Source organism: Struthio camelus, chromosome 7 (assembly GCF_040807025.1).
Source record: "Struthio camelus isolate bStrCam1 chromosome 7, bStrCam1.hap1, whole genome shotgun sequence".
NCBI lineage: Eukaryota > Metazoa > Chordata > Aves > Struthioniformes > Struthionidae > Struthio > Struthio camelus.
Genome location: NC_090948.1, coordinates 23833760 through 23845867, shown reverse-complemented (window position 1 = coordinate 23845867; position 12108 = coordinate 23833760). Strand labels below are relative to the sequence as shown.

Below are 12108 nucleotides of genomic sequence, written 5' to 3'. Positions count from 1 at the left end.
GGTCTCACAGGCCTGCTATGCAATTTGTGACAGGATTAAGTGTGAAAATCTAAAGAACTAGCTGGGGTGTGGGGGAACAGAGATAGGAAAGAGCTTCTGAGAAAGGTGCAGGGTTCTGACCGTCCCCTGTAGACGCCAGATACATCGCATGCCTAATCAAAATTTCAAGAAAGAGGTGCTAGAATGGTTCACATCAACCATTTATGCCAGGAGGAGACAATACCGAAAAAGCGCAGGTCTGGCTGAGGATTTTTGAGGGTGCTGAAAAAAATCCAATTACATCAATCACTGATTCAAGTCTTCCTGAGCGACCACATGAGAGAAACAGAAAATTCAACTTGGTGATTGTCTCCCATCTATGTAAGGAGTCCTTCCTTCAATTTGTCAGCACAATGCATGTTCCTTGCACGACATAAAAGACTGTCCCCATAAAAGTCCATGAAGTTGAAAATTCCACCTAAGAGAGCTGGGCACGTGTTTCAGAAATGTCCCTCTATGAAGTCACTGTTTGACTGAGGGTGCAGTTCTACAAACAGCCTCAGCAGAAATAAACTCACATTACTACTGCTTCTCTCTCCTTCACACAGTCTCCCTTGGAGTACCACTCCTGCAGTCCTGTGCACAACCAGATCAAACTGATCAGCCAGATCAAAGGCAGAGAACGAGGTCTCAAACTGCTCTTTTTTTGCAGCAGTCCAGGCTAAGATCAGCCTACGCCACTGATAAAACCTCTCCCTGACAAACTCAAGGTACACTGACATTCTTAGGCCACTTTTGAAAAAAGTGTGTCCAAAGTTTTCTGTGGTAATGATGAACAGCCATCAGAATCCTAGGAAGTGCAACCCTAGAAGGGCACAACAATCTTTGTCTTTCAAACAACCTATCTGCCCCACACTTGTCTTTAGACCTGCTCTGTAAAGCATATATGTTTTGACCAAGAACTTCTGCAAAAATCTTACAGAAATTACTTCAGCTGTCCCAAAATTGGAAGAAGCCATCAGTGATGGCCCCTGGCCTCTTTGCTTAGTCTTTCATACAAGTGTTTTAAAGTCTTGCAGTTTACTTTGGTGGATGTTTAAAATTAGGCCTAGTCACTACCCTTACACATCTTGTGGGGAGATTATCAAAAATATAAACTGCAGAAAAATATTTTTAGTATTTGTGATGTGCATGAAGCCTATTATAACCTGATACTTTCTAACCACAACGTTTTCTGTACTTTCCAAGCTCTGAGCTATCATTTCATCACATCAGTCTAAAAAGCTAGATGGATAAGGATGTTTGTGCATTTCTCTCAACATCTCTTGGGAGCTTAGTTCAGGTTTCTCTGATTGCTTTAACCAACTCTCTGAAGTCTCTGTGTTTCCAGCATTAGTCATTTATAGCCACACCAGTGTTTATAAGGAAGGGCATGCTACCAGTATGTTCTCTCAACCATAACTCCTGTGCAAGGATGTTAAAGTTTCATCTCCTTGACAAGCACTGAGAACCAGCCAGGCTGCAGAGCTCCCATACAGTAAAACAGGCTCTCATTGTACCCAGAAGGCTGACTAGCACATCACCTGTTCCAGTTCAAAGAGCAGAGTCAAAGAAGCGTATCTTCTGTTTCAACACAATACAGCAGAGAAAAATAAGGTTTTATCCTTTTAAGGGGGTGGCAAAATCTCCCACAAAGTACTCAGCCATGTCACGCTTCTTCCTAGCAAGATTCCTTTGTGCATGCAACGTCACTGAATGTGAGGCTTGTTGGCCATGACTTACACAGCATAAAAAGCATAGGGAAGAGCTGCTACACAACTCAGGTCTTGTACTGCCTCCACATGCAACAGCAAGCTCCATAGGCATTTAAAAATCACAGTACAGCACTTCTTGTAGGAGCATGTTCCCATAAGGGACAGAATGGATCTGCAAGGAGGGAGGCTGCAATTCCCAGTTTATAGTGTACGTACTCTCCTGTAAGCTCAACCCCCTCTGCCCCACCAGCAAGTCTGAATGTTAGGCTAACAGAGAGGTCCTGAGTGAAGTGCCACACAAGTACATGCCAGACACAGACCCAATGTAATCGATATACAGCAGCTGCTGTTAGAGAAATAGTTACCAACTCCACTGTGTAGCAGAGAGCCCCAACACCTGGTAAATGGGCACCTCAGAAGATCACCACTGTCCTACGCTGAACTGTGCAGCTCTGTTACTAGTTAGTGGCTTTTGTGGATTTTGGTGAAAAGTTGCCCTTAAAATTATTCAATTTGAGTTAACATATTTCTAAGGGAGGAAGAAGAGAAAGGGCGTTCAAATGTTTCCACAAAAGCCACAGACTAATCCTCTAGGTTATTATGGTATTTGCTTTGCTGTTCCACAGGACATCTTAAGTACAGGAGTATCACATCAGATAACACTGGGCTTCACTGCATTTGTCATGAAAAAGTTACTGGGTAAAGTATAAGACCATAAGTGCATCAAGGGAAAACACAGAGAGCAAGCTTGCCAGAGCAATCAAAGGAACAAACGTTGATACTGTTCCACAGAGAGACTATTGGCCAATAAGCTATTCCAGAGAAAACAAAACAAAACAAAAACAAACAAACCCCCTGGCCTTTAGGGTTAGGGCAGAAATCTCAAGGTACAAAAGAATTCATGAATCCTCACGAGATAGACCACTTTTTGTTAACCCCAGAAGTAATGGGAAGGCAGAGCAGTTCCTGCCATACTTAAAACTTCATTGGGAATTTAGGGCTCTAGCAACAGGCACCTACATTTAAACAAAGGTATTTGCAGAAGACCAATGGCAAAAATACAAGAAAAAGGTAAAAGCCTGTTCAATCATTTGATGAGCCATGTTATAGTGCCACCAAGAACCCATAACACTTCTTGCAGATGAACAGGAAACATACTCCTGACCTCCCTATTGACAGTGAGGTCGTGTTTGAGGCACGAGACTATTCATGGGATCACTAGATAATTCAGGCTGGAAAGGGACCTCAGGAGCTTTCCAACCTCCTGCCTGGGGCAGGGTCAGCTATGAGGTCAGACCAAGCTACTCAGGGCTTTATTCAGTCTCACTATTACTATTACCTTTATTACTATTAATATTTCCTGCTCTGCAGTTTACAGAAGCCACATATCGGTTGCCATGATGCTATTATATATTCAGTTACATTCCTTGCAAAACTAAGATTCACAAATCAAGGACAGCTAGCACTTTTTCCTGGCTTCTTAAGTCATTTGTAATCATAATTAGTTTGCTCCATGGGTTTCAAGTAGCCTTCAGCATAAGTCAGACCAACGCTTCTTCAAAGGTTACCATAAATCAAAATTGGACTTTTTTGTGCTAGTGATGCCCAGAACTTAGTAATTAAAGAAAGACAGAACCGTTGGGCTGAAGCTAACCTCACAAGTTCAACTAGTTTATCCCTTGGATTGAGACACATCTGAGAATATTTTAATGCATCTGTCCAGCTTGATGTCAAACCCGGAGAAGCCTATCCCACGGTTTCTTTATCCTTACAGGTTGAAAAGCGTTCTCAATTCCAGTGCAAGTTTCTCTTGTTGCAAATGAAGCAGTTACATGAGAACAGGAGGAACAACTAATGGCCATCTCTTTCAGAAAAACCCTTAAAAGAGCTGTCTCCATTTAACCTTCTCTTTTCTATCCCAGCTAGTCCAAATTCCTCGAATAGTTCATTAAACTCCTTAAAAATATACTTCCTTTTTGATGAGCCATTAAACCTAACGCCCAATTCTGGATTCAAGACTCCAGCTGATTCACCAATGTGCCAAACTGAATATTTACCTTCTGTATCTTAAATGTGAGACTCCTGGTAGCATATTCCAAAACAATCCTTGCCTTTTTTCTAGTATTTGTGATCCATTCTAACCCTCCAGCACTCCCCTACATTGCTCCAACCTACTTAGTTGTTCTTCTCAATATTTTCTACAGTTTAGCCAAACAGTGGCTTTTTAAACCTTGCTGTAGTGGGAACACTTTGTTTCTGGCACAAGGCAGGAATATCAAGTATAGAACATTCCTGCGCTGGAGGCAGAGGCAGTTCAGTGTGGAGCCACGATGTTACTAACAGTGGAAGGAAGAGAGAGAAAACCAAGGAAAACCTTGGTGTTCAATTTTCTTCGGCCTGCCTTGGAGCTCTAGAGACAGACAAATTTGTATGACCAGAGCAAGGCTTTGTCATTTCTTGCTCAAAAAATACTTTTGTGTTTGCAAGGTGAACTCAACGCTCCAACATTAAGAGTGCAAAAGGCCGATGACTCTGGCAACGAGCTTGGGTTGGTACTCTTAGAAAAAAGAGCTCTGGGGACACGTTTTTCCCTCCTCTCGCGGTTCCTTCTTCCCACTGTACAGATTGAAGGCAATACCTTGCATTGCCTTGCACACCCCTAACAGTTAGACTCCCACATATCTGGATTTGCAGTATCATATGTCCTATGAATTTCATTCATAGCTTCACCAGTGCAACAAAAGAAATCCAGGAAGTTAATTCAATTCCTTGTCATGTGCAAGAAGAATGACAATAGCTTATGCAGTGCCTTTTCTGCCATTTCCCTCCAACAAATAAATCAGCCCATTTACAGCATCTTTCTTTCTTTCTTTCTTTTCTGTAATGCCAGACCAGCAGTCCTTTGGCAGGCAGTAGCTTCTGTATATTAGACTTTTCATAGTCTTAATAAAAGAGTAACAAGCCTAGTATTGAAAAAGCTGTTACATGACCACAAGTTAAGACTGTCACAGGCCTCATCCCCCCAGAACTTTCAGACTAGCACAGATAGGGTTCTACCCTGAGAGTCCATGCTCTGCTCCTCCCTTTAGGTATATCATATGTTCCTTGTTGTGCTATCAAAGCTCACTGCCTTGGCCTGCGGGTGCACCCATCAGTCCCTCACTAGGTGGAATAACTTTCTAGATCTTCCTCATCTATGAGGCTTCAGGAAAATTCTCAACTTCCTGCATTTCCTCCAGCTTACCAGTTTCTTCTAGCTGCCCACTGTCCTTCATACCCGCTACACCCTTCCTTACACCCACTTTTGACCCTATTTTGCAAAAAGTCTCTTGTTACTGATCTTCCTCTCTTGTCCATCTCACTGCATCAGAAATCTGCTCTCCAAGGCTGAAACTGTCCTTCAGTAGCATGGCTGCAGCTGCTGTTCCACACAGGAATCACCTTAGCAGTCTCTGGCAGATGTTGACTTCCCTGGGTTTTCCCCTGCAAGAATTTGCTCAGGTAAGGAAAGTTCAAAGCCAATGACTAATTAGTAAACCCTTTGGAAACGTGGACTTTGAAAGCAGGAAAACTGAAACCACCCAAGACAATAAAAGCAGGGGGTGAAATAAACTGGATAAACCTAAATGTGGGTAATGCAAAACAGATGCCAACTGAGTTACAGGAAAACAGGAGGAAGAGAAAGCTCACTCACTCCAACTGTGAACAAATTCCCAACTAGCACTTGCCCAACCTGCCCAATGCACACAGCACAGTGCGGCGTGGTATCACAAGGCCAGCCAAGATGGCTCAGGATGTTGACTACCCCCTGCCAGGCCTTAGCTGGCTTGTACAGACCCATCCTAAGCATTTCCATGGCCTTAACACAGTTAGCCCATAACCTAGATAACTTCCCCAGGTAACAAGAGCTGTCTGCAAATAAAAACCTTCATGCCTTCTGTAGTTTGCCATGACTGAGAAGCTGTAGAGTTTAAAATTGCCCCAGCTACAAGACAGCAAGGGTCAGTGGCAACACAGTTTGCTCTCAGCAAGGCTACATGAGAGCTTCCTCATTTCTGAATTTGTACTAAATGAATAATAGTTAAAATAGCTTTCTGTGTGTGATGTCTGGGGGCGGCATGTTCCCATGATGCACTAAACAAACCACAGCCCAACAGCTGTGCTAGAGGCAATAGCATAGCCTGAACAAGGACAGCATGCAGGCTCTGGAGAGGTATTTGCACCCACTGTGCCGTGTCATATGCTCCACTTGCCCAGGATTCAGCTATTAGGAAGCTGAAGCTTTCTCATTTTCACATTTGTTTTATTTTTTTCCATTGTGTGCTGACACTGCTGTCAGGAGTGCTGGCTTGTGGATAGAAACACTTTCACAGAAAGACCCAGATACACGGTAAGTATATGTTGGAAATAATGTAAGTGCTGTACGAACCGAGGAACGCCTTGCTCAGGAAGGTTCAGTCTGCTGTAGAGAGTGCACTTAACCGAGACCTCTTAAGAGCTCCAAACTTCAAAGCATTCATCTCAAAACATAACAACAAAGTACTGGGAGCACAGCACTGGCTGTGATTCTCTGTGGGAGAGGTCAACTGTCACAGACACACTTACTTGAAATCACTCATCCCAAAGTTGGCTGCAATGAAACTACAAGGCAAATGTTGATTTTTTAGTATCAGCCAAAAGGAAAGTTTTCACAGTTTCACCCAAAAAAGGGAACTATGTACACCTGGGGTTGTCTTCCCTTCAGAGGAAGCAGCAGAGCATTTGCATTTGAGGTCATTCACAAAATTTGGTCTATAGAATCACAGGACAGAAGAGGTCACTTAGTCCCTTTCTCCACACTGAGGCAGGATCAGCTACATTCATGCAAATGTTTCTGCCCTGGAATAAGCCTATGTTGAATAGGTTCTTCCTTCACAAGAGTCAGAGTGACAGGGAACTGCTTGCCTAGAGAACTGCTCTGATGTGCATGATTAAACAGCCTGATATTGCCCAGTTCTTGTGTGTGGCTTAGAGCTCACTCTGGGCAGGGCTTCTGTAACAGTAAGAGAAGTCCAGCAATTCTAAATCTATGTGAACCAAACTGCTTGGAGAATGCTAAAGAAGACTCCATGGCAAATGGGAGTTTTTATTTTTCTCATTTTTATTCCTCTCCCAAATTTTGTCTAGATCTCATAAAGCCAGTTTGAGATAAACGCATACTTGTTCAAGTGAGAAAACAGAAAATAAGCTGAATTATTTTTGTTACATAAAAGCAATATAGCAAAAATCCAAAGTATAATCCTCTTTAAAACCATGATTTATATCTAGCTAAAGAACAAATACCTTTTTTTTTTTTTTTTAGGGCTTGCTAACTTTCAAGAGATAGGGTATCTCAGGAGAAGGATTATAAGACTGTCTGTGAGAAAGTCAGACTCCTACTGCCTTGCCCCAAAGAAGTTTTGCCATAAATGTATGGCAGCTAGGCCACCACACAGCCACATGCACAACACAACAGTTTGCTGGCTGCTCAGACAGATAGCATAGTGCTGCTGGTAAGACTCATCTCTGCTCCCCACCGGCGAACGCTCTGAGAGGAGCTGGAAGGATCTAGCACCAAGTTCCCCTGGACGCAGCTCCCACAGTGCCACAAGGCAGCCAGCTGTACACAGAGAGAGCCAGCTCACTTGTGCAGAGCCTCATGTTAAAGCATTACTGCAGAGGATGACAGCCAGGTCAGCTTAACACAATTCCCTGACTGCGTATGATACCAAAACATTGGAGGCTGATCTTTGGTTCGCAAAGCTCTGCACCCAGTGCACCAATAATGACAGATGTGCTCTCTGGACATAGAGATCAGATACCTTGGGTGCTTCCCTTTGACAGAAACAGCTTCTCTCTACAGAGACAGAAGTAGTTGACCCACAGTAACTGGTAGTTTATTCATTCCCATGCACACCCTTTACTCTTCACCTCAAATTCTCCTTGATTTTTAACATGTTCAAAACAAGCTAGAGGGGCAAGAGTTTGTCACTAATAGGGATTCATTTGGCTAAGTGAAACATCCTTCTCCAGCCACAGTCCATCTTCTACCTCCCAAGTCATTACTTGTATTCCTTGAGCTTCCTATCCCAGCCATTGCTTAAAGCTCTTCAGGCCAAACAGCAGCCCCACAACTGTGCCCCACTCATCAAGTCTTAATAAAACAAACTCCACTGAGCAGGACAAGGGCACAGGTACTTATGCTTCCCACTCTACCCACAGCCCGGGAAGCACTAGCCTTTTTTCTGACCCTGTGTTTTTTCTGACCCTTTGTACGCTCAGAATGCACGAAGATAGAATGGAAAAGACTGACGAGAACTTGCTCTTGGAGGAAAGAGATTTCAGGATCAATACGCCTTTGAGCTCTCACATACCCTTCAGTTACCAGAGCTTACTCCTGCTCTGATTTAAAACAACTCTGGCAGTCCTCAGACTTGTTCAAGTAAAACTATTAACAATAACAATCCAGAGACATGTTGCTCAAACATCCCTAACTTTGAAAAACATATTTAAATCAATAAGATGTTCGTGCTGTTCTCTAGGCCCAAGTTTGGAGGAGAACAGTAACTAAGCTTTGGCCTTTGTCCGGAACTGGCAGAAAAGCAAATTTGATCTCTGGTCAATTTTATCTTTTTAGAGCACAAAAGCTCAGCCACCGTTTGCTGTCTTCATGACAGGCCCAAAGGGAGGGAGCCAATCTACTTTATGCCTAGCTTATCCACTGGGAAGCCAAGATGGTTTAAGAGAGCTTGAAAGGGGGATCCAAACTGCAACATATGCAGGTTCTTAAATGGTACCGGAATCATCTCTTGTGACCTGGTTACCTGAGAATGCCATCTTCAGCACAATCCACAAATCATGTTTTTCCAGGGGGACTGTTTTGCCCCAGATCATAACTTCTAAAATTTGTTTTTACGGTGATAAATTTGTCATCATAGTTATTCCCCTTCTTATCCTGGCATAAAGTCCCTTTATATAGACATCACCAGACACATTAGAAGACTGCACTGCTTCATTTAAGCTTCGTAAGAGTAACACTTAATATTGATCACCCCTAACCCAAGAGGCACCTGCAATACTGCTATCCCACCAAGGCTGACAAGGAACACTATAACCTCGAGTGTGGCAGGCAGTTTTGTCATAAATGGAAGCTCTCCATAGCTCTCTCGAGAACTCTCAGAAAGGAGTACCATACATGCCTCTGGAGTGTAGAAAAGTTCAGACACAATGAAAACTATGTAGACTGGACTCCTCTAGTCTCCAGCTGTTACCACTTCTGCACTAATAATTCCTCTGGGCTTCTTAGGAGATGAGAGAGGAGTCTGATCACTTTTGGACAGGTTGGGTCACTTTTAAGGCCATTAGTGCAATTCTACAACTAACCTTTGCCCTTCCTCCATATGTCACTAACTGATCTACTTCCAGTACGGCTCTGACTTCAGGTTGAACACTAGACAATAGGTATTGAAAGATGACTGTATTTTGGTTCCAGCATGACTGAAAGATTACTCTGAAGGAAAAGATACTTTTCTCTTGATTGGGGTCAACAAATCGCAGGGCACAACATTTACAGGCAGAACTTTAGAGTTATTTAGTTTTACTTTCCATTTGCGTTCAAAATCTGGTACCTAAGACGTCATCCAAATTCAGAAGTTCTCTGTGAATCACTGGTAATCTCTCCCGACTTAGTGACCTACTCAGAAGGCACAGGAAAACTGGCTTGCAGAACTTTCTAACTTAGAGATTAGTGGAATTTACGTTAGTTTTCTATTTCAGCATTAAAACAAGGATGAACAAGACCACACATCTCCATTCTCCAACCCCTGACTAGGAGAAGCAACCTTACCTTCTGAAATAGCCTTCTTGACAGCTGCAAGGTAAGCATCAGGCTCATCATCATACGTGACTTCTTGCCACTGAGACCAGTCCTTGAAAAAGGTCAAATAGTCATCACAGTCTGTAACACCACAGAACAACTTGACTACTTTGTGTGGGGGCCACAAAGCTTCCTGAAGGCTCTGCAGGACAGGAGGAAGATAAAAATTCTGCACCAGTTCAGCAGAGAGCAAAACGATGATGCTCCGACTTCTTCCAAACAGATCCAGCTCCTGGCGGGAAATTGCAGACTCACTTTCTACCTGGTAGCTCCGAATCCGATGCTTTCGTATGTGCTGAGTAGAGAGGAAGAGATTCTGGAGGTACTGACACCATTCAGTGGCATCACTTGCATACACAATCAGCACATCATATCCTCCAGAGGTTCCTGTGCAGGTGCAAGATGACCATAAGGAAGAGGATTAAACCCACAGTAAGAAATGATCATCAGTTTTACAGCAAAAAAGCCAGAGGGCTGTCTTTACAATTCATGTAAGAAGCTCCAAAGCACTCTAAGAGAACAGCAGGTATGGACAAAGCGAGCGGGTGTTCACAGCCACAGAGCAATTCTAAGGGTGGCTGAACTTCTACTTGTGTTTCCCCTACTAAAATTTAAGTAGTTTTTTTCATTCTCAAAAACCTTCCTTGAAAAAGGGGATTTCCTACATAGTTTTAAGCGAAACAAACCATTCGTGGAAATTTTCAGATTTAAAGCATCTCAATAGGAGGAAAAAAACAAAACAAAAAAAAAACCTCAACCCCCCCGAACAAACGTAGCTTGAAAAGGACAGTTCACCTTCAGGTAAGAGATGGATTCATTTTAGGCAACTGCAGGGGCTCTGCAATACAACTCTAGACCATTACATGCTGAAGTAGAGCGCACACTGAATACAGCACACCTAAAAGAAGAACAGTCTTTACTTAAATGAGGTCTCACAACGCTTACAGGAAGTCACTATGGCCTCCATGGGGCTAGACATTTGCCGTCATTGCAACAGAAAGCAAACTGCCCAGAAAGTACGTGTGCAAATGAAGGGTACACCAGCCCCAGTGTTTGCAGCACATCAATCCTGTCATTCAGGCTTCAGACATTTTCCTTTGAGAGCCTGTACTGGATCCCTCTCCCAGGACTGTCATACAAAGGTTTCCTGACCACAGTTAGGCATGATAAAACCTCTTTTCAGAGGGAAGGAACTAACACAACAGTGGCAGTCATAACGAAGCCTGAAACGTGCTGGCCAGAGTCGACTTATTCCAGAATTCTCTAGAGACAGCTCCTAACTACTCCTTCCTACGCATTTGTTCTACGGAATGAAAGCCATTTTAAAACTGTTTCCAGCTTGCCAAGAAAACCACATGTGGATTGAACCCCTATGATATGATGCAGTGCTAATCCCACAAATCTCAAAAAAAAAAAAAGGTTAAGTCTGAATTTATTTTTCTCATTCAACTGTGAAGAAGTTTACCCGAATTTGAGGATCATGTCTGTAGTCCCATGATAAATTTCAGTGCTGAGCATTTCAAAAGTTATTAGTAAACTGCCTTTCTTCTAACCCCACCTTGACTCTTAAAGTGACAACATTTCCAACCCATCTCCATCCAGAAGCAAGCAAACACAGGTTTTTCTAATTAAAGTAGAAGGCATTGCCTAAAATTTTGCATATCAGAAAGAGCATCTGCAAAGAGTGAACTTACCAAGACTGGAGATGACACTTATGCAGTCACCTTATTACAATTAAATCAAAATTGAACAACCTCCAAAGACTCCATTCTGCCACCCGACCCATAGCCTTTATTATAGTTGTAAGAAGGACTGAAATGTGGCGTAGGCAAATGCTAGAGCACCCAGCTCCAAACCATACAATTACAAACTTTTCTTTAAATTGCAGTGAAGTAGAAGCGGTGCACTTGAAAAGTAAAGCTTGGAGATGTGATCTATGCCCACCCAATAGCGTTACAGTTACCTGCATACATAGAAAGGCTCTAGCATGGAAAGAATGATGTCCAAGATATACAGAATACACAGGCAGTTCAGGAGGCCACAATAGCTGCATGTTTCTATGTGAATACAGTTCACAAACCCCAAGCTGAAGCTTGTAGGAGAAAACATTCTCAGTGGAGGGGATCCAGTAAACTCATAAAATGGGCAAGCAGACCCAAAGCCGGGGAGCTTTGAGGGAAGAGAGCAGAACTGCTCTGAAAAAAAGATGGTTTTCACCCCAGTGAGAACACCACTATTGCCAAAATATCACCTTCTGGCTCAACACCACCTCACAAAGAAGGCATAACTGCACAACCAGAAACAGGAAAATCAGACAGAATTAAGCAGGACAGTTGTTTTTATTCTAAAAAGGGAGAGAGAAGAACCAGAGACTTCAGGAAGCCCCTTAGCAACTTCTGCTTCCAGTGCCAGCTGGTGACATTCATGCAGTACAGTGGGAAGGGGCAGCACAGCCAGGTACAGAGAATGAAGTAAACCAGC

At 43.0% G+C, this 12108-nt stretch overlaps 1 protein-coding gene across 4 annotated transcripts in view; it reads right to left on the bottom strand.

Annotated features, from left to right (window-relative positions):
* PIK3AP1 (phosphoinositide-3-kinase adaptor protein 1) overlaps window positions 1-12108 on the bottom strand; it is a 52336-nt gene that overhangs the window by 36077 nt on the left and 4151 nt on the right. For 2 of the 4 annotated variants that reach the window (XM_068950318.1, XM_068950322.1), the window contains one exon: window positions 9598-10014. The exons of 1 other annotated variant lie outside the window; for it this stretch is intronic. In XM_068950318.1, the coding sequence (XP_068806419.1) occupies window positions 9598-10014 (417 nt within the window). Of the gene's footprint in view, window positions 1-9597; window positions 10015-10422; window positions 10526-12108 lie in introns of all 4 variants that reach the window. One more of the 4 variants, XM_068950321.1, reaches the window with a different exon arrangement.